Genomic DNA, 15618 nt, shown 5'->3' on the forward strand with positions numbered 1-15618 from the left:
GGGGGGGGGGTTTGTTTTGGGCATACTTAATGACGGCAATGTTGACTGGGGCAGTCGTGGTAGCACGGAATACATTGCTGTCAGCCATGGTGAACAACCGATTGATAGAGCCCTAGTACCTCCAAGGAACTTTTATAGAACACAAATTGCACGAGGTCAAAAGAGGGAAGACTAGGGATTTATTTGTTGTATGAGGGGCATCCCTTGCAGGAACCGTCCATGCAGCACCCAAAGGCGGTGAGAGCTGATACTCCGCTAGGCCGCTTGTAACTTTTTTTGGATTACCAACCCATCTCTGGGAGAACAAGCAAGCTTCAATTGCAAGGTGAGGGCCGCTGTCGTCGTGAGATTCTTTTCCTTCTGATCAAAAACAAGGCACTTATTATATTGCACATTCGACCTGCAATAGGCGAACATGGGTGCTAGTGCCAGCACCCCTTCAGTTCATCCGGAGTCGCAATGCCCTGTTGACCACAAGACTCGAGAAATCTGGTTACAGCAACACCAAGGCTCTGCCGGCGGAGCTCCTCACCCAATCCCCCATAAGCTCGATGACAACGGCAAAGTGATCAATGAAAACGCGGGCACGAAGCAGCGACAGTTATCAAATGATCGCGAAATCAGCAGCATACCGCGAGCCTTCGATGCCAATCCTTCCGACACAGCCAACAGCCAACAGCAACAAACAATACCGTCACCATATGCAGCTCAATCAACTGCTTCACATTCATCTCCTTCTAATTCCGAGTCAGAAACGGGCCACGATCCCGCCACGGGCAATTGGGTCTATCCCTCCGAACGCCAATTCTTCGATGCGCTGGTGCGCAAAAGCAACGTACCAGGCTCCACGAAGTCGGCCAAAGAACTAGCAACTTCTGTCGCATCTATAATACCGATACATAATGCTGTGAATGAAAAGGCGTGGCAAGAGATTCTTAAATGGGAAAGTCGTGCGCCGTCCTCCGATCCCGGTAGCAACAAGTGCGGTGGTCCAAAATTATATGCCTTTCGCGGGCTGGGGACCGAGTCTCAATTCGTGAGCCCTCGAGCTCGTCTCAATGGGTTGATGGGTTATCAGCTACCTTTTGATCGTCATGACTGGGTTGTTGAGCGCTGCGGGGGCGAGAGGGTGGAATATGTGATTGATTTTTACCAGGGGAAGCCAGTCGCATCATCTGCTTCATCGCAACCGGAGAACGGGTCAGGAATCATGAATGCCACAGGGCCCGGGAAGTTGAGCTTCTACCTTGACGTGCGACCCAAGCTGAACAGCGTTGAAGGGTGGCGCATGAGATTTAATAGATACTGGGGATTATAAAGCATTGTTTGGGGCTTTTTCTTTGCAAAGGGATTTGAGTTTTGCGGAATTTGCCTGGGCTTCCTGCTAGACTAACATAGCATTCATTATTCATGTACATTAGAAATCTGTATATTATGGTCGTCTGTCGATATATATCGATGTGTGTGTGTGTGTGTACTCCGTATAGGGGAATCCCATCTCGCTACTTACTATATCCCTTGACGCGGTCAGATAACCCAAAAGGTCCACGCGATTGGTTCGAAAGCTCAACTGATGCTACTTTACTGTGCCAGGATCGGGGCGAAAACTGAGCAACCAAGGAATTTTCACCGAAATGCACGGTAAACCGTTGTCTTGCTGCACGATGCATACTTGGAAGTTGGAAGCGGAATTTAGCCTTGAATTGTAAACCCATACAGACCCGGACGTACTGCTATGATAGTCTCACATCAAGAAGACGTGTAGTTCGGCGAGAAGTAGAACGAACAATGGACGGAACGTCGCGGGTTGTGCTGCAGGCACCAAGGCGCTAAAACGATGGGCCCTGAGAAAGGTGGCACCTGCGCGGGGCGGCTTGGCCAGGGTAGGACATTCTTCCTGTTCTTATCTTCGACGACTTCTTCGACTCTCGGGGGCTGCTATACCGTAGGCGTGCTCGTAATGGACGATGCCAGACAGCAGAGTCTGCTTCCAGCAATCCGTGTGGCGTCTCACAGTAGCATTACCAACTCGCGTTGCAGCGTTGCACAGTCGGTGGTCGTCGTCGACACTCATGGCAAGTAAGAGCACAGACCAGCAGTCAGGGGCTGAAATGGTACGAACGGATGCCCATTGCCCACTCCCCCCAGAGCTGCTAAGCTGCTAGTCTGCTGGATCGCCAGGTTCGTCGGGGACTGTGATTAGCTGCAGAGAGTTGAAGTTGCAAGCGAACTTCTTTCCCACGGCCGATCTAATCCCGGAAAGGCAATGGCCAGTCGTAGCTTCCCCCATTGCATCCCGGCCTTGCTCGCCTTCCTTCCTCACTCCATCTCTCTTCGTTGCTCTCCTCCAGCCTTTTCTTTTTTCTGTTTTGTTCTGTTCTCTCGGGCTGGCGTGAAAGAGCTGCTTGTGCCGTTGTACTTCGATTGCTGGCTTTCCTATGTTTCTTCCTCGTCTTCTCGTTCATCGACTTTAATTCCAAATGCATGTGTGAAGCCATCGATTGCAGCGTTTAATCATCACCAACACAGAACTTTTGCAGTTTAACAACAACATTTTGACAACTTTGACAACAAAGGGACAAATCGATCAGCGTTACAACTCGCAGGCACCCATGAAGCGTCCGACAGGCTGCACCTTCTCGATCCTCACCTAGGATCATGCATCTTTCTCAATATGTGTTCCCTGCAGCTATTCTATCGACAGGCGTCGATGCCTTCTATCCTTACATACGCTCTTCAGGCTCATCTTCGTCATTAACCAGCCGGCTTGTCAATCGATTCTATCCCTATCGCTTGGGGAGTTCTGCAAACGATGATTCGCTTTTGACCCTGCCGCTCAAGAGGCGCCCGACATTGGTATATGCCGCACCAACTGATCCTACTTGACATCTGTACTGACAAGTCTGACAGAGTCGCCGAGCATACAACTATCCTGTTGACATGGGAAGCCCAGCAACTACTCCGAACAGTGTAACAGTCGACGAGGACGGCAATGACTTCTCTTACTTCTTTTCGATGGACTTTGGCTCAAGCAATGAATCGATGTGGATGTTGTTTGATACGGGCGGCACTAATACCTGGGTATTCGGTACGAATTGCACAGTCGAAGCCTGTGAATTGCACCATACCTTTGGTCAGGATAATTCAACAACCTTGAAGATGTCTGGTGATACATTTAGTGTCGGTTACGGATCCGGAACAGTGTCCGGTCTTTCGGGCACCGACAGAGTCAAAATTGCCAACTTCAGCTTGGAACTCACATTTGGTCTCGCCAACAATGCGTCTAGCGATTTCGTGAATTACCCCATGGACGGCATCCTAGGATTAGGGCGCTCGAATTCGACTACGATAGGAACATCGACAGTTATGGAGACCATAGCCAAAGACCACCTTTTACAATCGAACATCGTCGCAGTCAGTTTGCAGAGAGCGGTCGATAACACCACGGACGGGGAACTCACCTTCGGCGGTGTGGATACCACGAAATTTGAGGGTAGCATCTCATATACCAGCACGAGCACGAGCACAGATCGGTGGGAGATACCCCTGGATGATGCTGTCGTTGGCGGAACTCCACTCAACTTCACTGGCAAATCGGCTATCATCGATACTGGAACAACGTACATTTTTCTTCCCCCAAACGACGCTAGCGCTCTACACGCGTTGATTCCTGGATCGACAGCTGCAGGTGACAATTTCGAGATCCCATGCTCGACCAATACGACTGTGCAATTCACGTTCTCGGGGGTATCGTACAGTGTGTCATCTCAGGATTACGTTGGTTCGGCAACAAACAGCTCTGGGACGACTTGCTACTCAAATATCATTGGCGTTCAAACACTAGGTCCCGATGATTGGCTTTTGGGTGATACTTTCATGAAAAATGTGTACAGCGTTTTTGATTTTGATCAAAACCGAATTGGCTTTGCTTCCCGTAATGGTACAGCAGGCACTACCGATACTTCATCAGGTTCCGCATCTCCTAATTCAGCAGCAACCGGGACTTCCACAGGTTCTACGTCAAGCACTACCCAGGTAGTCAGTGCGACCCAGAGCAGGTCAACTTCCGGCAGTGCTACCACATTAGCACTTCCATTCTTGGCCAACATTGTTACTTTGGCCGCTTCTCTAGGCTTGTATTCTCTGTTTAGTCTATGATGCTCTCTAACTGCATCCTCCAACATTGCCGGTCTTTATTCTTGTTCATTTCTCATTTCAGTCGTTACGGATACCCTACAAATAGCATTCGTTTTTGATCTTCCTCCTATTATGGGGCAGAAGGTTTCCTTCCGTCAGCTAATTAGTCTCTTCACCTGTCATTGTGTCTCACTTTCTGCTTCTATGAGCTGTATTATATTGTTTAATCTGCCGCTGGTTTCTGCTAATTTTTCACAAGAAGGGTCGTTTGCCAGCAAGTCAGTCAATCCACCGTCCATCAGCGGTGTTATAATTTCGATTTGACGGCGGTAGTCCATAGTTACAAAGTTAATAAACACAAACTTCCAGATATACAAAAGATGCATTCTTAGCCAATATATGGTCCAGCGACCCCAGCTTGCCCTTGCAAAAGCCAGCATCTCGCCGACCCAAGTCCGACTTGAGTTATGGCTAAGGCCAGTCAATTGGAAGGGTAAACTGAAACACTTACAGTGAAAATGATGATAATGTTAACAAGGGGGAAATATAAAAAAAAAAACGACCACGGTGGGACTCGAATCCACAACCTTTGGTGAGCGATCTATTGATAGATCTTTAGTCATTAACTAACCGAAAACCAATGCGCTAACCATTGCGCCACGCGGCCGACTGTTGCTGGTTTCCGTTGGGGAAAAATTGAGGACGTGATAACGAGAAAACAATCAAAAAAACGACCACGGTGGGACTCGAATCCACAACCTTTGGTGAGCGATTTAATAATAAATCTTCAGTCTCAAGATAACCGAAAACCAATGCGCTAACCATTGCGCCACGCGGCCGATTGCTGGATCTTTCTTTTGTAGCATAGATGACGGTTCTTCATAGCATGCAATGTGACTAACTAGTCTTGTACCGCGGCGTGGTATTCTTTTCATCAGCATACGCTCGACTAAGACTTACTTGTATGGTGTAGGGACAAATACGGGCTTGCTCCCACGTAGATTACCTAGGTGTTTTTTTTTTGTCTTCAGCTCACGTCGTGCTAGTTTGCTTCGGGCCATGACTTCTAACAAAGCATGCCAACTTATGCATTCAAATCTCCCAAACAACCCCATGCAACGAACCCAAAAACAAAGCCCTGTACCGAAGCCATTCGCAGGATGTGAAACTTATGGAACAAAAATCTTCTGGGGGTTTTTTGGAGTTATGCAACTTGTAGCTCATTGACGGTGCAGTTAAGTATACCTATTAATAATTGTTAAGGCGGACCTACGGGTGGGCATTGAAGATATATACGTACACATACACATTAGGGCAGCTGGCGCGTTCATTGACATACTTAGGCAGAAACCGAACGGATAACCCGATAAGACGATCCTTAAACATGAGCCCTTGACTCTGATCCCGATATGAAACTTGGAACGGAGGGGGGATACCTATGCTAGCAGATGTAAAATTCTGTATGTCTACAAATCCTATATAGTGACGTTCACAATAGTGTCGTTAAGTAGAAGTGCGAGTTATTTAGGTCTTTCAAATATAGGATCATAGATTTCTGAGGCTCTGCATGATGCGCAGGCATTCGTACGTTGCTCGTAAAAAACCCCCAAACTTGTTTCCTAATCAGGTAGGAGGGCTAATTTTACAGCACGAGAGATCCTTGAGTCGTTGTGCTAGTCTTTCTAGCACTCAAAAACGTTAGCAATTTTGTAAGATCTTGATATGCTGTATAGGCGACGACATAAATAATTTTCCGATATGAACAACTATGAAGCCCAGGTCGCCTAAAGATGTAAACGGACAGCTAATGCTATTATAAGGGGTCAACTATTGCCTCAGTTTAATGATAATCATTTAAATAAGTGACAGTGATATCAGTTGCTTGCTGCCTGTACTTTCCGCGACACCCCATGGCTCGCATAGGATAATAAATAATGTTGACGGGAAGGTCCGCCTCAGTCAGATCTCGGTGTAGGCAAGGCGTCCTTAATTGGGCACCGCCAGAAGCTCTCTTCGTATCTTTTATCTCTCCAATTACGAGGTCTTCAGATTTGTAACTCGTAACAATCTTGCGTCTTTTCAGACTCGCTACATCGTCTAGAGAAACCGAAACCCGCACCAAAATAAGCACTGTCAGTGAAATATGCCTACTAAATGTCAAAACAGCAACTCGATAACATTAAGATTGGTGACTTGGGGGTGCAGTGCCGCCTCCTCAAGCATAAACAGCATGCAGCGGTCACGCCAGCAGTATAGCTCTGGCAGGCTACATCGTCAAGCGTTACAGTACCCTCCCGTGTCACCATCGTGATTATTCCTGAGAAGACAAATAGATCAGAAAAGGCCGTTGTCTTTGCAGGAGCCTACTCACATGCATCAGCTAGACATGAATCTCTGATGGCGCCAGCAACGATGGGATGTGCAAATATTAATGTTTTTTCTTTGCAACCACAAGACGTGCAAAGATCCCGGTCGAGTCGGAAACGCAGTTTCAGCCTCTTCAGCCTCCAAAAATCACACCAGAGACAGTTGGAACGACTGTGTAATGGTCCACGGCAGGCTCAGGAGCATCCAGAGAAACGGTCTCCAGCAATCCCTGAAAGCGATGCAAATGAAATCATCCCAAGCCGGCATACAGAAGAGCATAGGCGTCCTCAGTAGCGTCCATAGACAACAAAAGCTGCAGGAACTACACAGCGTTCACATCTACCCCGTCAACTGATGCAACCGCTGAGTCAAGCTACGGAAGTGACACCCCAACAGCCTCTGGCCCAGGAACCATAGACAGAAGGACAGGTAGTCATCCAATTATTCACCACATTGGCTGATGTACTGACAATCAATAGATGTCACTGCAAATTTCATCATCTGTAATGGCCCCCGATCTCAAGCAGACCATAACACAGGTCATCCAGCATATTCTGCGCGAGCCAGCCGAATCAAAAGGAGTGCCTTGTGCCGAAGTAATTGAGGCTTCAGGGGTGTCGAAGCAACGACGGAAAAGCATTTCAAATGCATATTCGACAACATTGAGATATTACAAGAAATGGAAATAACTATTGACAGGTATGAACACCACCTATAGTTTATGCAGATACGAAATACTGATGAACGATCGCAGACTAAATCTGATCCAACATAATAAGATGACACACACATAAGGGAATATATTCAAAATACTGGCGGCTACTTTGATTTTGTCACAGACCAACGCTGTCAGAGTTACTGGAAAGGATATGTCGGTCAGTCAGAAGCTTAATTAATAGACTCATTGACCATATCTTTGCAAGGGCAGCATGATACACTTCATTATCACGTGGTGTGGAAGGGTCGGGGCCATCGAAGCGCAAACTTTATAATGCTTTGGAAAATAGAGGAAGGGGAAGGTAAAGATGTCCCTGCAGTTCATAATAACATTCTGGGAATGGTGATGTGCCGAGTTTTCCAGACTCTTCCATGTTATTCTAAGGCACTCAATCAAGCACAGCCTTATTCAACGCTTGCTTTGAATATAGTGCCTCCAACCCTCCAGTCTGTTCATCTAAGCTCATCCAGAAGACGCGAATTTCAGTCATAAACTTCAAGAATCACCAAATATAGATATCCAAGAATGACCGTCGGTTCGTGAGGCTATGAAAAAACCAGCTCGATCTGCGCCTACTAATAGGCCAACCCTATCAATTGAGACATGCCACTCGGCACTAGCCGATGCGGTATCATAGACCAGCTCAAGGATATCAAACGATTTAGCACCCTGTCGAGCAACACTCTTAGCCGTGACTAGAAGCCCTCATTTACGACACGATTAGCAATGCAGCAACTAATCTTGCCGACTAGCTGTCCCGATACGGCGCGTGTTGCTGGACAATTGGATCACCATCCATAGGCCATGAAAAACTCCATCCCTCCCTTCACCCTCCTAAGCCGAGGTCGACATGGATCCATTCACTTATGTTAATTGCTCGGCCAATAAACTGGTGGGCAACAAATATATTGAATCCTCAAAAATCACAGACCTGTTTTGATTTGCAACTCATGACTGACCATCACTACTGCGGTCCAAAAAATCAAAGCAAAAAATCTATAAGCGACCAATGCGTGACTCGAACACGCAACCTTCACCACCGGAAAGTGACGCGCTACCATTGCGCCAACTGGCCGACACAACGCCAAAATAAAATCATATTGGGTACATTACAGGAACAGCTCAATTATGTAAAAGAGAATTGTTTTGGTCCCTGTGGAAAGAAAGGATGTGAAATTACAAAACGGATTTTGGCAAGGTTGATAGATAGACCGCCGTATCCAGGCTTAATCAATTTCCAGTCATCCCATCATATCACACACAACTAGTGTATCAACACAACGAAATCTGTTTCATCTATGCCATTGTCATCTCAAGTTGATTTCTTTGTCATTTTTAACATGTCTCTCCAAAACGTGTGGCACCTCCGCCGTGTCGCTGATACAGCCTCGAAAGCATGCACCGTTTGCTACAAGCCATCAACGAGCGTTTTGATTACACCTGATAACAAAGTAAGGAGCGAAACATACATCACTAGTAAAAGACCTCGAGTTGAAAGTTGTTCGAGATAATTAGAACTTAGTTTGATAGTATTTTTGCTAACCAGTTGCGTCATTATCAATCTACAAACAACACAAAGGACTTCTTTTATGTATGTCCGATTCACCTTAAGGACCGCGGGTTCTGTTCTCCCATTGTGGACGAAGAGCAAGATGCCAAAATGAAAAGAGATGAGGAATTGGCGCGGGAAATTGAGAATGTGAAGCGCGAGTATGAGGAGAAGCAGAAGAAGAGGAAAGAGAAGGAGAAGGAGAAGGGAAAAGAAGAGGAGGATAAAGAAAAAGGAAAGCCCGAAGACAGTGATAAAAATGCGGAAAAGGAAAAGACTCAAAAGGTACTTACTTGGCTACCTGAGTTGTTGTTTTCTTTTGACATTCTAATGAGAAACAGATCAATGAACTTCGCAAAGCAGCAGAGTCAAAACAAGATGATGGCTCTCCGCGGATATTTGCTTTGCACAAGTACGTTTACTGCCTTTTGCACCAACGAAAGATGATTGATTTTATTACATACAGGAATTTCTATCAAATGCGCATCAATCGCATACGAAATAATGAATTAGCGAAGAGAAATGCCGAACGCCTAAGAGATCCAACGTCATTACCATCTGTTCCAAAGGGGGATTTATAATGTACATATAGCCAATAGTGAATGGAACAAAACAGGGCTGGTTAAGTAGGCACTTTAAAATAGTTGCCTACTTATAAACTTATAAGATGTTGTCGGTCGATTTGTTAATCTCAAGAATTGGTTATTTGAAGCTATTTGATAGCTTCTGCCTGTATTTGGCAGTTGTACATAGGTATAAAAGGAGTATAATAATGCTCTAACCTACTCTACATGAATATGCAGGCAGTCAAAAGGCTATGCGTGTACTATGTGGAAAAGCTGTGCGACGTGGGATTACCTGGATAAGTAATATCTCTTTCAAGGGCAACATATTGACCTGAGGTATCAGGGATACTTTGTAGATGCCGTGAGACACAACAAGTTGTTTTCACACTACATATCACAAAGCACATACTTGATCGCTGCCAGTCAGCGGTCTGTGCTGCGCTGATATCAGCCAAGTTTCCTTGCTGGAAGTCTGAACACGATCGTATTGGAAGAACTAAAGCTGTATCACCACCGACACATTTGGCAAGGGAGAAGAAGAACGTCAGCACTCCAGTTGAATTGAAAAGTGGGGATATATAGTCAAGATTACGCAGATACAGAGAAATCCACTAAGGGGTGCCTTTTTGACATAGTGGTTTGCGATTCAACATCCAGGATCTAATCATGTCAAATGGTCACGTGGCTGGCTTCCCCTCTTGTTCTTTCCTTGTTCAACTCTCATTCTTTTCCCCAATATCCCTAGGGCTACACTCTTTCCTCCTCGACTACTTCCAACTTGAGCTCTATTCCCCCTCAAGCAAAGGAAATCTAATACTTGTCTTCAAATTCGAGCCTCAGCTCCCCTATTTGACGCAAGGGTAGGCTATCATATGACCATCAATCATTCTCATCCTCATCCACGTCCTATCTACAGTCTGTGTCCATTTGTCCAGTTTTGCCATTTGATCGGTCCCAAACGGAGTCTAATTTCTCGCAGCAATATGTCCGCCCAGTTCACCTCAGCTACTTTGGAGGATAGTTCCTGTTACTTCACAGTTGCTTGTCTCAGCTGACTCCACTTCACAATTACACGTTGACTCTGGTAAGGGCCTCACCTCATTTATTAATAAAAGTACGCCTACGAACACTGATCTTGATTATTCTCCACTTAGGTTACGAACGGTTTATCTTGCTTTAGTTGCTGTACTATCATATCCTCACGCTTTGAGCCTATGCCGCCGTCTGATATTGGCAACGGGTGCTTCAATGAGCGGTCAGATGTTCGGACGGAGGTTCTATATCGCATTGAGGCAGGTATTAAAGACAAAACTGGCAGTGACATGGTTCCTCCTGAGTTCTGGGCATTCTGCCAGGTTGCTGATGTTTCCAAACTGAACGCACTCATCGCTACGGTAGAGCCGCTTGAGCCTGCAGTAGCGACAGGTATCCTAGAGCCAAACATTAATCGTTGCCATGAGGTAATTTCACGATGTAAGTTTCTTACAACTCTACTCAATCAACAAGTTTCCTGAAATTAGCTCTTCCTTAGGGCTTCAAAACGTGGATGTTAAGAGTTCAGCCCCCAGTACAAATTATTCGCAGCGCTCCAATACAGCAATCAGTAATGTTCGTCACTTGGCATATACTCATTCGGGCTTTGCTAATACCTGGAATAGTGCAAAAAGCGAGAAAATTACAAGTGCGTTCTGACTGGGCAATCAGAGTCAGATGCTGCTCATATTTACCCATTCTGTCTCATCAAGGCCTCTACTCGTGAACCAACCGTGGTGGCAACATTCTGGAATACCATGAAGCTATTTTGGGAGGACGATCGTGTTAAGCAATGGCCAAAAGATATATTTGGCAATGAACTGGACTTGCGGAACCCCCAGGATACATGTTTAAATATGCTAAGTCTTAGCCAATACCCACACACACTATGGGGATCTGGCCGCTTTGCTCTTCGCCCAATCGAGAAGCCTAATTCGACGACACTGAAGGTTCAATTCTATTGGCAAAAAAATTCATCGGATGGGGTAACCGAAATCAGACTCCTAACGGCGCCTGAATCTACTCGTGGGCTGTATGGTGAGCCGGATCATTTACCAACTCTGACTGGCACATATAAGGATAATGGGGAGCCAGAGTATAAAGCTATTGCTTCTGGTGATATTTTCACTCTGACTACACCTGATCCCGATCAGTTGCCACTACCAAGTTGGCCACTCCTCGAAATGCAGTGGCATCTTCAGCGGATTGCAGCCATGAGTGGCGCTGCGGAAGCACAATACTATCTGGATTCTGATGATGACTCTGATATAAAAGATGTGATAAACTTTGACACTACTGTAGGCCATGTTAAAGATATTCTCATGTGGTTGCAGACGTCCACTGATAACAGCGAATCGCCGGCGGAATGGGGCATCCCAACAATCGCCAATTGATACTCATTACACCGACCAATTTCAGGGATCTGAGGCAATAATGGGAAATTGAAAAATCAAATCAGCATTGCAAAAATAAAAGCTGTGTAATATACGTCTTATGAAATTACTAGCTCCTGTTCAAGTTAAAGCGCAGAAAACTAGAAATAACAATTATGCGATAAAAGTAGACAAGTGTTTCATGTAAGATTTTACGAAGCTATAAGCCCGATGACCTGCCAGCTGCATTAGTTGCGCACGGCATTACAAGCAAGTAGTATCCGAGTACATACACTACAGCATTACTTAGGCTACTGCATAAACTAGGATATTACATGCCTAAGCACAAGAAATCAGGTAATATTATTATGCGTATCACAAATGGTCAAAGCTATAAGCAGCTGGTCAACGCCAGAAAAAAAAAATTGACAGCCCACTGGCCTGGGGGCTTGCATGTGACGCCAATATATTTACCCACACTATCATTATACTATCTCGGTCACCCGAGTGCAGTAGTTAGAACTTAGTTGTATTTACATGAATAACTCCAGTAGGATCCTGTACGTCGTACAAGTTCTGCCCCCCTCGGTACCTTTTTAGCCTATAGACTTGGCTATTGTAGGGCTGACACGGCCGGGTTTGAGCAACTACACAAAGCACATTGTACTAAAATAGTAGTTACCTTGTATGTACAGTAGTACTAAGAACGTGCACAGCAATGTGCAAGGACCCGAGTTTCAAATGCTGTTTAATTCAACATGTATTCCAATATAACAAATCCCACATAACAAACGTCTAGAAGAGCTACGTAGAACATAACGATATAGTCTGTAGTATTAAAGTTCGAAAAAACAAAAGAGGCAGGCCAAAAAAGGAAAAAAGTGCCGGGGACTTTATACTTAGGGCAACGTAAGGGTTGGACGAAACTAATGCAGCTAAGCATTCGACAATTCTGAGTTGGTCGGTGCTTTGCTTGATTGTACGTAACTATTAGTTTTGTAGTAACCAGTTACTTCACTAACTTAAATCACGGTCATCTAATCAATCAAGTAACTAGTCTGATATAGTCAAGTAAATTAATGAGTTTAGGATGTTTACTTCCTAGGTTGTTGTCCGTGTCACTGAATTTTACTGGCATACGGGGGACTTTAACACCTTTAGTTACCTCTATATTTTTTTTGAAAGGATCTGCCCAGGTTACATAGTTAGGCTGTTCATTGTTCAATTAGCACCCATGAATAGAAGAAACGCCGTTACAGTAACAACGACCTTGCACTTAGCCACATGTTCAACCCATGTTTTTATATACCATAAGTCTATATGTACCAACTAAGTAATGATATGACTCGTGTCCTGCCATAGTTACATTCGTCCTTGTCATCAAAAGTACCATGATTCTAAAAGAAAGGAAGAAGCTAAAAAAGCTAGCGGTGAGGCCGTGTTATCCGTAGCATCACTAATAAACCACGAAGCCTATTGAGAATAGCCCTATGATAAAGCGTTTTAGTGTTTGACTATCTAGCCTTATTGAACAATGAATACGCATGGAATTCCTTGATGCCTTTGTTACTACATACCTGGAGTAGACGAGAGTACAAATCCTAATTTAGGCACGGCCCGTCAGGGGCCGCCCAGACGGGTGGCCTAGACCAGCAGTGCAGTACAAGGCACCGTTGGACTATATTATATCTGTAACACGACTAGTTAACTGATTGATTGAATTTAATTATCTACGTAGTAGCCACACGGAACGGAGAATTTATGTTTGATTAGACTCAATTAACACAACTTAGCTAATATGTGGTCTATCAGCTAAGATATTGGAACGGCGTCCACAGTTATTATAGTGCGTACTAAAGTAACTAGCTAATTAGCTACTTAATCCATGCAAGAAGGCAAAGAGGGTTGCTTTCCGCGGAAAAAAAAAAAAAAAAAATACAAAATAAAAGACTATCGTGCATACTAGCCGGTATGTATGATGACAGACATAGTATTAACTGCGGGAAACGTAGGGTGGCGTACGGGGCAAACTTGTTCGAGGTGGATTGGAATTCTTTATTGCATCCTATGTAGTATGTATTTCTCGTATTACTACATGTCAAAGTAGACACGCTAACTTAAGTGCCGAGTATAATTATGAAGCGCATGTTCCATAGTTATTATTATTTGGGACGGGCATTATTTTATGCATTATTGTAGATGGTTTTATGTACACACAAAGTTCCTTTTCGTTTAGGGTGTCAAAATGGAAGCATCCCAATCTATCTAGAGATTATTTCTCCGAGTTTGATCATTATTACCCGGGCTGGTGCCTGCCCCGCGCATATGAGGCGGTAATCGAATGCCCATAGCCCCCAATCTGCTACTAGTAGTGCTGTTTGCTGTGGCAGCAGCAGAAGAAAGACTAGGCACATCGATTCTTCTTTCAGTGACATCAACTCTGGCGCGAGCAACGCCAATAGCGGGCACAACCCATTTACTGCAGCTGCATTGTAGCCCTTGCCAGGCAAATTTCCCTACGTTGGCTTCACATTTGGGGTTGGGACATGTTAATCGACCTGATAATGGTGCGTCGCCGTCATCGCCACTGGTACCTGTGCCTGCTTCTTGATGAGCAATGCCAGGGAAGAGGGATGGTCGCATCCATGTCAATGGATGGAGGAAAATGTGTGCACAGTCTACTCCTTCTTTTGGTCCTCTAGATGAAGATTTCTTGTCATCTTTGTCGTGGGTGATAATGAAAGGTGTTGTAGCAAGCATGCGTCTGGTTTTCTCTTTGGTTAGCTTTTGCCGCTTTCTTTTCGAGATATATTTGGTCACAGATATTACGTACCGACATTTGCGACATCGAATCTCCGTCTCTGGCTCTGTAGATCCGGTCTCATGCGAAGACGGCAGCTCATCTTCGAAGCGAACCGCGTCTAGCTCTGGCGCCCTGCCGCATGCCGCACTGAGCTCTATCTGACGGTGCGACAGCCAACGCAGGTAAGTAGGATGATTTACAACGTCATCCGGACATCCCATCTCATGATATAGCCACAGCTGCTTCATAAAATCTTCGTTTGGCTCTGCTATTGAACGACTCTTGCGAACCAGTTCCAGGGCCGAATCCGGGTCAAGTTTGGGTGCCTGGCTATGTAGTAGGTAGGCAATACATATGGCTGCAGAACGAGACTTGCCCATCGCACTATCTCAGTCGAGATTCAACTCAAAAAGGTTAGCAAACATGAAACATATGGCTGTATAAAAAAGGTAGCCAATCATGTAGCTAGGATTGGCGGTCACCAGCCACAGACGTAGGGATCAGCCCATCACTCAATGAATGCAAACGCGGTAAACGCTAGATTATTTAATACAAGACAGTGGACACTTCAAGTGGTACAGTGCAAGGTACGAACAGTGGACAAGATGCCAAAGTCTGCAATGATATGCAAGAGCGGGGATGGGGAGAAACGAACCAATGAACTAAAACACCACCGCCTGCATCTAGTCCCGACTGAATAAAGGCATTGGCAGAAGCAAGATGCTGCAGAAGATCTTCATCTTCTACATCATCTACCTCGATTCTGAAGTTCTGAAAGCTCTCGGTAAGCGTCTCATCGGGACGCATGCGCAATACCGAAACCACATGGGTGATGTTGGCTTGCTGTAGCGCGGCTTTGTTTCTGAGAGAGATCACACTAGAATAGGAAGTGGAGAAAAGAAAAGCAATTAGCATTGAGCAATGTCATGCCATGCCATGTCATGTAATGTGGGACGCGACACTTGAACCGGGAAACCCGGAAAGGCAATGAGGACGAATACGAGGGAAAGAAAAGAAAAGACAACCAACCCGCCGATATAGAGATTGAGGCCCTCAATACGATCCAGAGCCAT

General features: G+C 45.3%; 6 protein-coding genes across 6 annotated transcripts in view; 4 read left to right on the forward strand and 2 right to left on the reverse strand.

Moving 5' to 3' along the window:
• UA08_05684 (Diphosphomevalonate decarboxylase) overlaps window positions 1-88 on the reverse strand; it is a gene marked incomplete at both ends in the record, with an annotated part of 1315 nt that extends 1227 nt beyond the window's left edge. Inside the window, one exon of the mRNA XM_020267981.1 lies at window positions 27-88. Within this exon, the coding sequence (XP_020119135.1) occupies window positions 27-88 (62 nt within the window). The remainder of the gene's footprint in view (window positions 1-26) is intronic.
• A 327-nt stretch (window positions 89-415) lies between these two features.
• Window positions 416-1318, forward strand: UA08_05685 (hypothetical protein; the record flags this gene model as incomplete). The annotated part of the gene is made up of 1 exon (XM_020267982.1): window positions 416-1318. The coding sequence occupies one exon, from the start codon at window positions 416-418 to the stop codon at window positions 1316-1318; it is 903 nt and encodes a 300-aa protein (XP_020118905.1).
• Window positions 1319-1837: 519 nt separating this feature from the next.
• Window positions 1838-4158, forward strand: UA08_05686 (hypothetical protein; the record flags this gene model as incomplete). Its single annotated transcript, XM_020267983.1, has 3 exons — window positions 1838-2079; window positions 2655-2856; window positions 2911-4158. The coding sequence occupies 3 exons, from the start codon at window positions 1838-1840 to the stop codon at window positions 4156-4158; spliced, it is 1692 nt and encodes a 563-aa protein (XP_020118906.1).
• A 4404-nt stretch (window positions 4159-8562) lies between these two features.
• Window positions 8563-9352, forward strand: UA08_05687 (hypothetical protein; the record flags this gene model as incomplete). Its single annotated transcript, XM_020267985.1, has 4 exons — window positions 8563-8673; window positions 8769-9056; window positions 9113-9183; window positions 9238-9352. The coding sequence occupies 4 exons, from the start codon at window positions 8563-8565 to the stop codon at window positions 9350-9352; spliced, it is 585 nt and encodes a 194-aa protein (XP_020119115.1).
• A 651-nt stretch (window positions 9353-10003) lies between these two features.
• On the forward strand, window positions 10004-11763 carry UA08_05688 (hypothetical protein; the record flags this gene model as incomplete). The annotated part of the gene is made up of 4 exons (XM_020267986.1): window positions 10004-10197; window positions 10518-10810; window positions 10869-10945; window positions 10996-11763. 4 exons carry the CDS (start codon window positions 10004-10006, stop codon window positions 11761-11763), a joined length of 1332 nt encoding a protein of 443 aa, XP_020118980.1.
• Window positions 11764-14007: 2244 nt separating this feature from the next.
• On the reverse strand, window positions 14008-15618 carry UA08_05689 (hypothetical protein; the record flags this gene model as incomplete). The annotated part of the gene is made up of 4 exons (XM_020267987.1): window positions 14008-14539; window positions 14576-14875; window positions 15201-15422; window positions 15575-15618. 4 exons carry the CDS (start codon window positions 15616-15618, stop codon window positions 14008-14010), a joined length of 1098 nt encoding a protein of 365 aa, XP_020118979.1.

The sequence above is a fragment of the Talaromyces atroroseus genome (genome assembly GCF_001907595.1).
Source record: "Talaromyces atroroseus strain IBT 11181 chromosome Unknown scaffold_7, whole genome shotgun sequence".
Taxonomy (NCBI): Eukaryota; Fungi; Ascomycota; class Eurotiomycetes; order Eurotiales; family Trichocomaceae; genus Talaromyces; species Talaromyces atroroseus.